General features: G+C 43.6%; 1 protein-coding gene across 1 annotated transcript; it reads right to left on the minus strand.

Moving 5' to 3' along the window:
- Positions 1-2,508: 2,508 nt before the first annotated feature.
- LMOD2 (leiomodin 2) lies at positions 2,509-8,893 on the minus strand. Its single transcript, XM_065654609.1, has 3 exons — positions 8,491-8,893; positions 3,286-4,632; positions 2,509-2,938 (listed from the first exon to the last, which is right to left on the minus strand). The coding sequence occupies exons 1-3, from the start codon at positions 8,761-8,763 to the stop codon at positions 2,912-2,914; spliced, it is 1,647 nt and encodes a 548-aa protein (XP_065510681.1). The 5' UTR covers positions 8,764-8,893; the 3' UTR covers positions 2,509-2,911.
- Positions 8,894-15,740: the final 6,847 nt, after the last annotated feature.

The raw sequence follows: 15,740 nt of genomic DNA on the forward strand, positions 1-15,740 counted from the left end.
ATGGGGGCATAGCACTGGATGTGCAGGAGCTGAGCCAGGGGCCACCTTCCCTACAGGTCAAACAAGAGGCAGTCAGGCCTTCCAAAGAGGTGTTTTGCCTCCCTGTGACTCAAGGGAAGGGCACGGAAAGTGAACTGAGCTTACAGGCAGGCCCTGGGCCCCCGGGAAAATGCACAGTTGCTGGTCTTCGTTCCCCAGCTAGGAACCTGGGGCACCTCCTGGCTCCTGCTAAACCATCCTCCAGTTCGGGAAGGTGGCACAGTACCTCCCAGAGGGGTTTCATATTGTTGTCATACAGAGGTTTCTTGCCTATTCGAGAGGAAAGGAATTGGTCCTCAGAAGCATCCTGGAGGGAGCTCAGTGCTGTCGGCAGCAGGGCTGATCCCCACCTGAGGAGGGAAGGGGCTGCCTTTCCCTTCAGCACGGCATCAAAACCTTGACAAGGTGTTTCCTAGGACTCTTCCTCGTGGCTCAGCAAATAGGAGACAGGCCTTGAAATGTCTCCAAGTGAAACCGCTGTGAAATTTATGTAGGCAGAAGGTAATTACCCAGATTAGACTTTGGCTAAGGTGCAGGACTGACGTTTCGTGTGTGCCGCGGGACCTTAAATAACCACACAGGACCACTGCTTCCATGGCTTACATTTTAGCTGAAATACTAATCTCCACCATCAGAGCGGGCGCCAGCACCAGAAAGGACCCATCAGCCACTTGTCAGCGACCACAGTCAGCAGCTCAGGCAGAGCCTTCACAAAGGCTGTGCCCATTGCTCCTTCTGCAAAAAGTAACTCCAGAAACTCCTACTGACCTGAAATACGAATCTTACCTTCCTTTTTTCCTTTTTCTAGGTTTTCTTCTTCCACATTCTCCTCTTCTCTCATCTGCCACTTTTCAGTATTCATTTTCTTCTGTATCATCTCTTTCTACATCAATTTTTCACCTCCCATACAGATAGTTTCCTCATTTCTCACTCTCTCTCTTTCCTTAAAGGCTTGCTTTTGGTATTTTTAAACATCTGCTTATCTTCCTCCAAATCCTCTCCATTGTGCTTTCCTTGAGTTCCCTCCGTATCTTTCATTTTCCCTTGTAACTGCTCAGCTGCTTCTGGCATTTGATTAAACATTTTGCTGTTTCTCATCCTTCACAAAGCTATTGGGGAAAAGGTCACAGGTCTCTTGACTGTGGTCTGCATTCCAGCATTACTTCCATCCTCAGAAGATCCCAAGCTCCAGCTTCCATTTGGTCATGGGAGACTGACCATAGATTGATTTTTCTGCTATGGGAGCCTATGCAATTATAAAATCAGCTAAAGACTAATTGTACATACCACATTTCCTGTGATACTGGGCCTAGAAATACTCGTGAGTTGTTGGGATCCTGAGGCAAGAGGAAAAAAAGTTGGAAAGTGTTTCCATTAGTTATAAATTGCTTTTGGTAAGTTCTAGTCAAAAAATACAAAAGCAAAAACAGTATCTTCGCCACTCACTTGCCATAACAGTAACATTCCTGACAATTCACTAATGGATCCCCTCTCCATCACGCTTCAGTTCCCTCTAGTAATTCATTCCCCTTTCTAGGGAAATATGTCTCATTAACATTTCTAGCTACACGCTTACCTGTATTTTTTCAGTACCGCTGCAGCGTTGGGTAACCTTAAGTAATTACTGCTCTTTGATGTGTTTTATGGAAAAGAAATAATAATTCTGTTCTTTATTGTTGGAATGAGCAAACTAACATTTTTAGTAGTGCTTCAAAACATGTGTCTCCTCTTGCCTTTCAACATTTTGGCCACTGATCAGTTTTCTTCACGTTGTCACTGCCTTCACACTAGCTGAAGCACCCAGAACCACAGCTGTTGTGACGAGAGGGAGATGTCTGGTACTACACGAAGAAGGGCTATTCATGCCATCGCCTGTGATGTGATACCTCCAGCCACGCAGCTCCAAATGGTATTGGTTCTGCTTCCACCATATCATATCGACAGTTCACACCCTGCTTGTTGTTCAACTGATATCATATGAAAGTCTTTTTCCACCTGAATGCCAAACTGCTCTTCGGGTTTCTCTGTCTGACTGAATGTCTGCACTGGGGCTAGCTCTGCCTAGATACAGCAGTGTGCACTTGTGCTGAATGGATCTCGGTTGAATAATTCTGCTGCATCCTCAAAATATCCACATTAATTTTTAACCTTTAAGTCAACATGAACTGCAGCTCTGTTCATCACCCACGTCCCCTTCTGTTAGATCAAGGTTTAGGACCTGATATGCAACACCAGTGACCTGACACAGCCCACAGCTTAATTTTAGTTGTACATAGCCTTATGAACCATTTTTTCCTTTGTTAGTATGAAACTTCACTAACATACGGGCTCAGGTACTATCCTCCATGCAGGCTTGACAACTGCAGCTGAGAAAGATCTCAGGTTCTTTCCCAGGAGACTTCCCTAATGCTCATTAACTTGACACAAAAATCTGGTAGGTTTTTACTCACAGAAACCCAGGACTATGTGTCTGCTTGAAAGCTTCAAACCACATTTATTGTAAATTCATGGAAAAAAATAAGAAGAAACCACAGGCTGGTAAACTATTACATCTCAGTGTGAAGAACTTGTCCAGTGATGTGCAATCAGATATTGAAAAGAATATCTCAATAAGCAGCAATTTCTCAATAGAAATCTCATTAAATAAAAAAAGAAAATTATTTCCATATTTACAGATTACAAGGTAAATGTATCCTTAAAGCATTCTTTTGCATTTAGCTGGTTTATTTCTTTGAAATAAAAGGGAAATTGTTTGAAACTAAGAATGTACTTTGGCAGCAGCTTGCTAGACAGTCTATGTTACCAGCAGTGACCAGACGAGTAGTCTCCGCTCGACCACCGCAGCGCTCTGCTCCTCCTGTCGTCCAGGCTTTCACCGAAGGGCTTCTGGCACCTCCACCTATGAAAGGGGAGCGGGAAGGGGGTTCATTACATTTGCTGTACAGTCTGGATGGCAAAGCTCCTACCAGGGACACACTCCCAAGAGCCCCCTGCTACACACCATGTCCCGCAACGAGCCTGAACCTGGGAAAGTTCCCCACTTTCTGTCAAAATCACAGTCGAACAGAAATCAGCATGCTGAGAAAAGCCCACTCAGAGGAAAGCCTCCTCCCAAGTGCTTTCTTATGCTCACATTTCTAAGAACGCTTTCTTTTTTTTTTAATTAAATATATATGTACTAAAATTAATTAAGCTTGTGCTGTATCTGAGCCACCATCAGTTACTGAAATAGGATCTCTTGCTTACCCGCCTTAACTGCTTTATGCTGCTTGCCCGAATTGCTTCCATAAGGTTATCGTGGAGAGACCTTTGTGGAGTGGAGGGACGGGTGGAGGGTCGTGAACCTTCCTCTGATTTTCTGTCAGACACTGATTTGAGAGAATCTTTAATTTCTTTCAATATGCTGTTCTCATGTTTTTTGCTTTTTTTGCCTTTTTTCTTTTTCTGTCCATTCTGTAAGGCTTTTTTTGAGCTTTCCTGCTGTTTGATGACTTCGGCTATATTCCTGGTTGGTGCCTTCTTCTCTGGAATAATTGGGGGAGGAGGCGGAGGAGGCGGGGGCGGGGGTGGGGGCGGAGGTGGGGGTGCAGGAGCTGGAGGTTGACTTTTCACTGGTGGTGCTTTCTTAGGGAGCTTTGGAGAGGACCAAGGTGAGCTCTTAGGTGACACATAAGGTGAGGACCGAGGCGTCCCTTTCTGCAAGGCTTTGGTCTTTGGATTGGTGACTCCATCACAACCAGACTCTTGTTGTCGCTGCTCCTGCATGCGCTTTTGCCTTTGTTTATCCATGTTTCTTGTCAGAATACTTGTCATGCTTATTCTTGGGCCAGCAAGGTCAAAGTGATAGCCAAGCTTGACCAGAGTGGTGTTCTCTTTCAACAGTTTAACTATGTCCATTTCCACCTGGCTGCCCATGATGTGCCTTTGATTGTGGAACCGCAGTTCTGTTAGAACCTTGTTGCTCTGCAAAGCTCTCATGATGGCCAGCACTCCTTTGCCTGTGATAAAATTTGACTCAATATTCAGACTAGTTATGTGCTGATTTACCTTTAGCATACCAGCAATAGCTATTGCAACATTATCATCAGCGTGCGTGTTAGCCAAGCTGAATGACTTAACCACCGTGTTGTCCCTCAGGGCTTGAGCAAAATGTATAAGCATCTGTGAAGTGATGTTTTCAATGTTGTTCAAATTAACCTCTGTGGTGTCAGGGTCATTGCTCCTAACTTTTTCCAAAGCATCCTCAATAACTGTAGGATTTCCACAAGGGTGGATGGCACTGCTTTTTAAGCTCAGATTGTCGGTGTCTTTTCCATCATGGCCATTGAGTAAGTTTTCATTGTCCTTTGCACCACTGCTCTTTTTGTGTCTGATGTGGTCAGAACTCCTGCCATCCTCAGATCTTTCACCAGCTGCAGCATTTTCCTTTTCCTCATCCTCGTCATCGCTGTCATCTTCATCTTCCTCCTCATTTTCTTCTTCTTCTTCTTCATCATCCTCCTCAGTACACGCCTCCTCAGACACTTCACTATTGCTTTCTGTGAAATATTCTTCTTGAATATCTTCTGAATTGTTGTCTCCTTGCTCAGAGTCCTGAACAGGAATGTAGGTGTGGGTGTTAAACATGATTGCAGTAATGTAGCTACTGCTTTTTTGCACAAAAACAATTATCTTGAAACTATACAAGTTAATATCGAAAGCTAAAAATAAATCCCCAGAAACAGAGACACTTAGAACAGAAAATGTTTCAACACCTAACACTTTTTAAACAGCATTTCTTTCATATTCTCTAGAAGACAAATGCTTAGCATAAATTGCAACAGCTTTACGGATGCCAATGATTTCTACCATGAGAAAATTCGATACAAGATATTGCAACATGGACATACTTCATGTTTTCTGTGTCTTGGCATGTCCACAAGGAGATGTTATTTGGATCCTTGCCAGCAGAAACCTAAGACTGCACTTTCAGAATAGATGTGATCTGTGAGCAACAAGTTTCTTGATTTCATAAGGATTAGACATCTTTGTCAATGCTCTGACTCCCTTGCCTATTTAGTACATCTAAAAAGGCTAAAGACTGCCATGATTTAGAATACAAGTAGTGTTTGCACATGTAAACATGCATATGGACATGCAAAATAATATAGAATTGCAGGAGTAATGTCGAGAAGACTCTGGATGCACTGTATGGGCTATACGCACTTGTAAGCTCTTTGTGAAGAAAAGATTGAGACACATCCCCACAGGTAACAAATAATCATGTCAGTAGTTCCCAAATGTTTGCCAAGAGCTGGGACTGTGCTCACCGGCAGCTGTCACAGATAGCTGCCATACGGTAACTTGTTATAACTTATTGCCTACAGAGTAAACTGGCTGTTTTTCTAAACCCCAAGGTTATTTTAGTATGTTTGATGGGTCCCAAAACAGCAAATTTGGATGTGCTTCTCAAAGCTCTGCCCAGTGCCCTCGGCAGTTACGGTGGCAGAGGACAATTCTCTGTGCAGGAACAGCAAAAGGTCTGCGCCTCAGGGCAGCCTGTCTCCATCTGGAGGACTCCAGAAGCCAGGCTGCATTGGACAGGCTGTGACCGAACCCACACGCTATGAACAACCCCAAAAGTTCTCCCATGTCCTGTTTTGTCTACTGGACAAGCCATAGTGTATGCCTTTTTCTTTACATTTGTAAATGTTTCTAAAATTTTGGACAAAATATACTTGTTCTGTATCCACAACTTTAGCAATATTCGTATTTTAGTCTTTGTAAAATGCTAGAAGGTATTTTGCAAAGCGAGTACACTCTGCAGAGACACAGCAGTCCTGTTTTGTGCTTCTGGAAAATGAAAGTGTTACAAACATGACAGCCTATTTTTAGCAAACCGGTGCAGTTTTAGCTTTGCTTAATTATCTGGCTCTAAAAATGCAGGGAAAGGTTAAAATAATTGTAAAGACAGATTGCACAGTACTGTTTCACAATCTTAAGCAGACTTCTGTGTTGGGACACATGCAAAACAGATGGTAATTGTAATGTTTGCAGAAGCAGGACTCCAATGAAACAGGACATCGAGCTGTTCCAGCCTGTTGTTCCTGATTGTTCAGTGCTTGGAGGGCTTGCAGGGACTGTCCCCATTGCCCTGCACACAGAGGGCTTGTGGGGACTGTCCCCATTGCCCTGTGCATGTAGGGCTTGCAGGGTCCACCCCGTTGCTTCTCCTGTGGATCATATGCGGGAAGGTCCTTACCCTGAGAGATGCTGTGCTACATATAGAAACAGGGCTGTGTTTAAGTCAGCTTTGTTGTGGGACTAAGATTTACAGCTGTAGCTTATGTGTGTATGTATATATATATATATGTACGCAGACTTTTACAAGCTGAAAACACCAGGCATCCAGGAGCCCACCATCATGGTTATGCTTTTACCTATCCGGGAATACATACTACGGCCTTCAACAGAGCTGCAGATGAGAACAAGTTGGTGTCTCTAAATGGACTGTTAATATGCTTGACGACACTAGGTTAATTTAAAAAAATACTTGATTTTTTATTTTGAGTGGCATTTCTGGGGTCAAAAGGGGAATTTAGTTTCCCGTCACATAAACTGTAGTACTACTGTGTAGCAGTAACTTGATGAAAAGTTAGGACTAAGATAGTCAATGCAGAGAAGTAAATTTCTCTGGAGGGCAAGTCATTCACCCTAAAAGGCTATCGGTAGGATGTTTGCCTTCTGGAGGGGCTGATCTCTCACCACTAACTATAGAAGGAGCACAAATAACCACCTTAGATAAGGTGTCTTTCACTTTCAGACAGTTGAGGGCAAGACGAAAATTGCGTTCAAGAAACTCAGAAGGAGCTTTCTTACTGCCGTCAGTGGAGAGAGACTTTGTGCCTGCTACATCAGTGTGTCAACATTTTCATATTTACAGATGCATTTAGGAAGTTTCTTCTCAGATCAAAGGGTATAGAGGCTTTTTCTAGCACTTTGATTTTTAGCCCGTACCCATTGTTAATGCTGCATAGACATGGAAAAAGAAAAAAAGAATCCTGCCATTACATAAGACACCAACCAGACCTGTTCACAGGGGTTTTTGGAAGTGTCCGGGTTTTGAGTTCCAGGATCAGCTGGAAATAAACATTAATCTTGCCATTGCCTCCCTAGGACTTGACAAACAGGGAGTGAAGTCAACGTCTGCAAGCCGATACTAATGGTCTGATGACAGCTAGTGGTCTGTGCGCCTGCCTACAAAGACATTACACCACCATTCACGAGCAGGAGAGAACACTTAAGTGTCAAGAAATCCTGGGTATTATCAGTACAGGCTAATTTAATCCAGGTGATTTTTCTTAAAGAGAGTGTTTCATCAATGTACAAATGGCAATTATTGCCTTGCAAATGAACCAAGCTCCTGAAACAAGACTGTTAGAAGTCCTGAGTCCAGTTTTGCTGTCTTTACCTTTTTTGCATTATTTTCTACTTAAACAGGGGAAAACTTGTCCTTTCAAGGAGAGCCAGAGCTTGGTATGAAGCAGGTCTTGAAAATCAAAAAGCTACTCACATCCCCAGGTCTCCACTTCGCCTTGAAATAACATAGAGCCAATGTGAAAACAGAGGTTGCTTTTTGATAGAGCTCGGTCTCACAAATTGTTTTAGCAAGGCCCTGGGGGTGCCGATGTGGACGTGAGTTTGGGCTGGGAGCGCTCATCACCTGGGGGGACTGAGCCCTTCCGTCCTGCCCAGCTGTCCTGTTCATCTGCAGTTCAGGAAACAGCTTTTCTTATTAAAATAGTTATTCTGGGGGACAAATTGCCTAACAAGCACTATTGGTTGGGGGTTTTTTTTGGATTACAGATAAATGTTTTGGTTGATCACTCTAGCCCAGGCCACTTTTAAAATAATTTACAGTGCACCTCTGACAGCAGTTTCCAGAAGCCTCCCGAGCCGTGCCAGGAGCAAAGCGACATCAGCTGCTCACTGCAATGCAGCGTCCTTCCAGCGAGCACCAAGCCAGGCAGCCGCTTGTCTGACTTCTGACACAACATGTATTCAAAATTGTCTTCCTGACATGCTTCTCAGCAGTGAATACTGGTGATTTTTTTTAAGAAAAGGAAAAGTGGATTTTTTAGCTTTTAAACAAAATCAAAAGTTACCCCAAAGTCTGCATCGCTACCTGGCAACAATTTCTAACGTGCCTGTTAAAATTCATTCCTATTTTAGTCGCTAGCAAGAGTTTTTATAGATTTCTGTTCTCAACTAAGCTTTTAAGGTACCTCCAGAGAGAGACCGAAACCTCCCTGAGCTAGCAGGAAGCGCTTTAGCAGACACAACAGTATGGCTAACAGCGTTCTTACAAATGCTACAAAAGACTGAAAGAAAATGAAAGCGGTGAGCAAGATGACGCCAGGGAAGAACAAGCTCAAATATTTCTAGGGAACTGCGAATGCCCCAGCATCTTACCTTGTCGCACGCACCCAATCTCTCTTTTTCTAAGAGTTTCTTGGTCTCCCTCTCCCAATAGGCCATCAGTGCTTCCCGGCTGAAGGTCCCTGTCGGTGTTTTCTCCGTCAGGCTCTTCTGCCGTTGTCCCACCGGAAGGTTTCGGTCGGGCTCTATGTCCTCCAGCTCCCGCTCCAGCTCCTTCAGCTCCTCTTCAGTGAGAGAAGCCAGGAGCTCATCTTCATCAATGTCTTCATATTTACTGAGCTCTCTTCTGTAGCCAAAGGTAGACATGGTCCCGCTTGGTCAGGCTGGTACAAACCTGAAGTGACTGGGCATTCAAGAAGGCTGAAGCCAGCAAGCTGTGTCTCGTTTGGTCAGCAGCTGTTTCCCCGTGTAGCGGAGGCACCCTTTTAAGAGTAATCATCGGGGGCTTATGACAATGCACGGAGGGATGAAAGCATGCTCCGTTTTAAGCATCAGACGTCAGCTAGACATCTGAACAGCAAGAATGTCCCAACACTAGTGTTTGCAGGTCCCTTAAAGAGGGGGATTATTGACACACTGGCCGTGGCCAAATTTAGAGCAGGCGGCTCGCAGGAGAATACCAGCCTCGCGGCTGGGGGGGCAGCAGCAAATAAAACCCCGGGCGCGTTTACACCGACTTCGTGTCCAAACTGCAGCAGAGAAAGAACATTGCAAATCCATTTAATCCTGAGCTGCCACAGGGGCTGGAAATAAATCACCCTCACCGTTGTTCAGCGGACTTCCTCTCATTTTCAAGGTTTTTGAGAGGAACTGCACTGTGATGCCGCTGAGGCATTGGAAGGCAGGGGGTTGGGGTCCGTGGGAAGGCAGGGGGTCAGTCTGCCCGCACCTGTCACACCTCGCCTGTAACAAATCATACAACTGGATTATTTATTAATTCCCCTTTTTTTTTTTTTTTTTTGAGGATGATCGGAGGAAGACTCAGTTTGACATGTCCATTTGGAGCTCCTGTGAGGTTTTTTTTTCAAGTGGAGAATTGTGCTTTGCTGGGGGAGTGAGCAGAGAACCCAGAGCTGCCAGGGAACCAGCCCTGGGTGGGCAGTGAGGCTCCATCTTCATCACTGCGGACAGCCCCTGCCAAATGAAGGCCTCTAGTGGCTATTTTAGATAACGGCTGTTGCTTGCTGTAGCTGAGTGATGTGCAGCTGGAGAGTGTCCTTCAGTGCCTAATTTTAAATGTACATCTATATAACCGTGTCCACTAATAAATGATATATTATTCTGATATTATTTTTATAAACACATTATTTTCCAATGTAAGAAATCGCGGAATGAAAGGTTAAGCTTTGCACTGGTTTGGGGTTTTTTACTTTTTTTTTTTTCTATTAGCATTGAATGATGATGAACTAGTGATGCTTTCTGAAATGTACAGGCCAACAATATTTGTAAACCTGTGTCGTGAGAGAGAGGGAGGAAGAGAAAAAAACAGAGAAAAGGTTGGTTTTGGTCCAGGGAAGTAGCAACACATCTATGATGATAAATTTCAACCTTAAATGACAAGACACAGTGGTTTTATTTTTAGGTAGTCAGGTTGGTATTTAATGAAAAATGTAAGTGGAAATAATTTCAACTATTGTCCTTGTCCAGCACCATCTCTTTTTGGTTAGTATGGACTCAACACTAGAACTGATGTATGATGTTTAGTCAAATTGTTAATTTAGTTTTATTATTATGCATATTGTTTTACTGGAAATGGGGAGAGGAAACTGAGTGTGATTTTTATGAACAGATTTGGCAAAGAAATTGTATTTTTTATTTGATCATTTTTCAATATGAATTTCACGCAGTTTACCTTGCTCAAGAGGTGGGATGAAAACTTAGAAACTTAGGCTTTCCTAATACATGAAGTATATTAATAAAGCAGACTAAAAAATATTGTGCATCTGTAATGAAATTAAATAAATATTTGCAGGTCATTTACATTGATCAAATATTTGCATAAAATAAAAAAGAAGAATATGCAACACAGTTCGGCTTATGGAGTGTTACCTTCATGGTATGAGACACTGTGACAAATAAAAACACGTGGGTCACCTGTGTCTGGACAAGTCAGTGGGTGAGTACAAGTTCTGTTCACTCTTTCAGCCGCACTTGAAGAAATGATGCTTCGGCCAAATTCTGTAAAATGTGAAACAGTGGGAAAAAATAAGTATGTTTCCTCTTTTAACTTTGCATTGCGAATGCTGATGTTGGCATTAATTAAACGTATATAACAGAACTCCAAGCAACTTTATTTATTCAGTGTGTCTAGGACAATGTTTCACTCTTTTATCATTCAAATTAGCTGGAAAAGCAGCATGATAAAATTATCTTTCTTGAGCGCATTTTTGCAGAAAATATTTTGTTGCAAACATTTTTGGATGGAGTTGGTTAGAAAACGTGTATTGGACAGATTTTCTGTTGAAAATGCTAATTGAAAATGAAATGCTTTTAGAGATGTGCTACATTTTATTAGTACAATGTTGACATGTACGGCATTGAGATATACAATATTAAAACCAAAAGTATGCTGATAAAAATGAAATCCATTCAAGTATAATGTTTCCCAGACAATTCTGAGCTGTCCACTTTTCCTTTTTTCCTCAGATACAACAAAATCTGTCTCTGAATTTTCCTAGGTTGAGAGTCCATAATACTAGGTCCAGGCATATAGCTACCTGACTTGTCTATTTACTGTTTTCTATGCATAATTCTAATTTTTCAAACTCGAAAGAACTTCAAAACCAACATGCATTAGTCACTTTTTAAACAGTATTTCAAAGGAAAATTTATTCCAGTCCTCAGCAGCAACATGAATATTGCCTTCAATGCTACTCCTTGCTGAGGCATGATACAACACTGGCCCAGTGATGATGTTTTTCTATATATAAAATGCCGTGATGACCATTCCAGCCATGACATAAGAGAATTTTAAGATGTTACTACATATGGACAAGGTATTTTATTGTAAACGTCTCCCCTGAAGCAGAGAGGAGATTGGCAGAGTTAGGTGAGGTTAGGAGAGGTTGGGGTCCTTTCTTAATCCTGTACATGTCACCCATGGTAATTTAGGACCCATTCTTTACATGGAGAAGGCCAAGGGCGAAGACCCATGAACTCTCTCTTCAACAATTTTCATAAAATTAATAAGGCTGTAGCACATGGCAAATTACACACACACAAAGGACACTAAAGCTGTAAAGCCAAGTGCTCACAGGTGAGAAAATATAGGTATAATATTTGTCCTTGCCTACTGATGAGCACTGAAACACAGTTCTTTGTTCCATAATTCTGTAATCGTATACTTGGATCCTGGACCCATGAGTCCCTCACTCTTTTTCAGTGTACAGAAGCAATCATGCACATTTAGTAAACAACCTTTCAGCATCTGGTTTTGCCTGTTCTTCAGCGTATCAAGACTACCCATGGCTTTATTTGTCCAGCAGCCCTTCCAGGAGACATGAAAGTGTTACCACCTTTGTGAGGAGGAAGAGGTACAGAGAACTTGAGATTGAATGTACCCACTAATTTAGAGTTTAGGATTCTTTTTTGGGGGAGTATTTGGCATTACGCAGCACTTCAGCTGGTCAGGGTTCAGCTACTGTGGGCACCAGCCACTGCCGAAGCTGCCCACTGCCTCGACAGTTCATATCGCAGATCATCACTCAAAGAATTTAATTGCAATTAAATTGCCTTGTCCAACTTCCCAGAGTAACTCTGCTGCAAAGAGAGGGCTGATTGTGTTTATTAGCACTCCTGCCTGAAACCTTTTTGTTCTCATTCCACAGCCTCATTTCTCAGGCATTACACATTTGGATTTCTGCAGAAAACCAAGCAAAAACTAGCCGTCTGAGCATCCTGGTATACATCCCAGGCTACACGCTTGGTCACACAACTGTGGCACCATTATAAACAGTTTAGGAAGAGACCTTGTGCTAGAGAGGTGGTACAGTGATCTTCCATCACAGAAGGCAGGAGAGCAGACCATGAGCTGCATGTAGTACATGAGGGCAGGTTTATACTGGCTTCATTGGCCACTATTCAGGATGAATGTTCTGAAGGGCTTCACCACCTCCTAACAGAAAACCCAACCTCACCTGCCTAATTCCCTGCTGAATTCCTGAATGCAGGGAGTACACCTTTTCACATATAGGCCATGAAAACTCATCACTCAGCCAACAGAATTATTAAAAGGTCCCTTCAGGACCTGGGCAAAGACGAGAGAAAATAAGAACTGGAATTGCCCATTTAACAGGAGCAGGATTCCCTCTGCCATTGCAGATACTTGGCACCCAGGTTCCTGGCTTTGAGTGGGATGGAGCCCACTCAGCAGCAGCCAGATTGCAGACAGGACTTTCAATCTTTTCCAGCCCGGGTGATCTATTTTTTTTGTTTTAAAAGAGGAAAAACTTACTTTGAGGACATTAGCCCAATTGCTGAGATGGTGCAAGCAACATCTGTGGGGTGGTGTTCACCCTCCAGCACAGCAAACCCCACAGCTTAGATTTTACTTCCACTTGCGTGAGCGCAGGGAAAACTAGAGGCGAGCAAAGAGAGGGCTGCACAACCTTGTCCTCAGGCATGGGACACAGCCAGCCCTGCGATGGCAGCTATTTCAGTCGCGGCTCCTGAGGACAGCCTGTCAGACAGATGCGTTGGCTTGTACTGAGCTGCAGTCCCATGCTGCAGGAACAGGTTTAATTTCCATAGAGCACGTTAAAAACAATGCACCACAGCACGTCCGGGCTTTCCTCATCTCTCCTGCTGCCCTTCTGCCTGCGGTGCTTGCTGCCAGCTCCCCCCACCGCTTCTGCACCCCACATCTCTCAACCAGCCCCTTCCCTCCCACTGTCCCCTCTCGCAGCCCCTGAGCTCTCCCGCCTGCCCCTTTCCCACCTCCCTGCTGCTGCGCTGCCTTTGCCATCCCGGGCCCTGCAGGACCCCCCACCTGCCCCTGCACAGCCCCTTGCCGCCCTCACCCCCGCCTGGTCCCTCGCCTCGCCTGCCCTCCCCTCCTCGCACATCCCCTGTCCTGCCCCATGCTCCCCGCTGCCTACCTTAACCCTCCTGCCTCTATCAATGTTTATCGACATATACACACACATATTACATATATAACTACTATATGTAATTATAGATGTAATCATTATATATAGTACATATAGACATTATATTTATAATTTGAATTTTTATATATATATATATATACACATGTATCTCAATTTCTGTATGCTGCTTCTACAGGCCCAGGTGGAAGGCAGAGCCCAAATCGGCCTGAAGAGACAAAGGGTCAGCAACCTGGCATTGAAACAGGACCACGAGGCAGAGTGATGGGACAAGCTGGAGCTCTTTCCCCCAGGGAGACTAGCATAACTTGTGAAAATTGTGGACACCATACTGTTCCTGAAAAGGATGTGTCATCACCTACATTTAACAGTGGTATCAGCAGAGCAAATGGGATAAAGCATGCACTGAAGGCATTTGAAGGAACAATTTTTCAGCTGCTTTTCCCTACACCAGATGATTCTGTTGTCCAGCCCATGTGCCCTGGTGATGCCACAAACAGGGAGTCACAAGGGAGAAAGAGATCTTTCCCTTCATCCATGCTGGGGAAACAATAACTGGAGAAAGTTTAAAGATGACTCTGATCCAAAACCAGTCTTCACTTGGGAATCGGACTAGGTTTTCTAACTCAAAGATGGATTTTTCCTGCTGAACCCCTGCAGCAGACCCAGGCTACTGGGAGGGCAGATTCCAGGTCCACATTGTAGCTTAACAACTCTGACCCATCACAAACAGTGATCAGATTTCACACAAAAACATGTGCATGTGGGTTGCCTTATTACTCAGATTAGTTTCGAAAACAGGATTCCCAACAGCTGCTGGGGACATCACCAGAAGTCTATATACATCACTGTATACCAACAAGCCATGGGGTAACAGCTAATCTAACGTATTTTGACGGCCGGGGTGTTTGGGTTGCTTTGCTTATCAAGAAGACAGAAGAGTCACACGTAGTGAAGAACTGAATGGGCTCTGACAGTGCTGCTGGTAGGAAGAGCGTTAGGATGGATCTTGGGAGTCAAGAGGTTGACCTGGCTGCAGGGAAGCAGTGAGGAAAACATAATCTAAGTGCAAATAAGAACATTTCTGGACTATCAAATTTCTCAATCTTTGAATAAAAGAAGGAAAACTCACTGTGCACATTGCACAGGCACCCGGTGTGCCTTTCGTCCGTGAATCCTGAAGATCTGTTTGGTTACAGAGAGACATGCAGCTGGGCGCCAAGGGTGCAGCAGGCTCGGGGTTTATTGCTCTTTTTGCCTACCTGAGTCACATTAAAATAGTGAAGGTGAGGGAGACAAATACATTTTACTGAATAAATGTCATTCCTATTCCCAGTTTTCTTTCTTTCCTACACAGCCAGTACTTTTTAATCATCTTGTGTCTGTACAATGTCATGTTCTGTAAAAACAGCACGAGATGAACCTGCTTATCTTTGACAGCACGAGCTAGTCCTGCCTGGGTTTTGCTCAAAGCAAGTGCTTCTGCACATCCCTGCAGGCCGCCCGTTTTCTCACTACCACTTTCTGCCACACCAAAAAGATAAACTGCTTTGTACGCAGTGATCATCCTAATGCTCTTGCTTTCATATAGCTGCTCTTATCCCTCAGGAAGAATCTCAGTGTGCTTTACAAACGTTGCCAACAGATTTCCAAGCTATATATAGAAATCATTTCACTCGCTGCTGATGTACAGACATAGGGTGACCACAGCAGCTGTTTGGAATTACATCGCAATATTGCTCAACAGGTTTGGACAGGAAGTATAGAGGCCACAGTATTGAGAAGAAAGTGGCAGAGGAACTGCTGCATGCATAAAAAACGTGGGATTTGGAAGTGCAGTTCGAACGGGATGAGATTCAGGCATCTGCAGTTAGCCTATTCTTTCCCCAAAAAGCATAATAAAATAGGTAACATCTGCCAATGTAAGTGTTATATTATTTGTGGTGGTATTTGCAAATACACCATAATTTGCATGTCCAGGTCAGGTACTTATTAAATTATAAGTGGTTCTAAAAAGTGCATGGATTTAATCCCTTGTTAATGCCTTAGTCCCAGACAGTTCTCTTGTGCAGCTTAGCCAAACCTACAGTTTGTCATTCAGATTTAAAAAATGTTCTATTTCTTTTTACACAGACAGCAATAGAGGTATTACTTCTATACTTAGCATTTTCCTGGTTT

This window comes from Caloenas nicobarica, chromosome 1 (assembly GCF_036013445.1).
Source record: "Caloenas nicobarica isolate bCalNic1 chromosome 1, bCalNic1.hap1, whole genome shotgun sequence".
Lineage (NCBI taxonomy): Eukaryota > Metazoa > Chordata > Aves > Columbiformes > Columbidae > Caloenas > Caloenas nicobarica.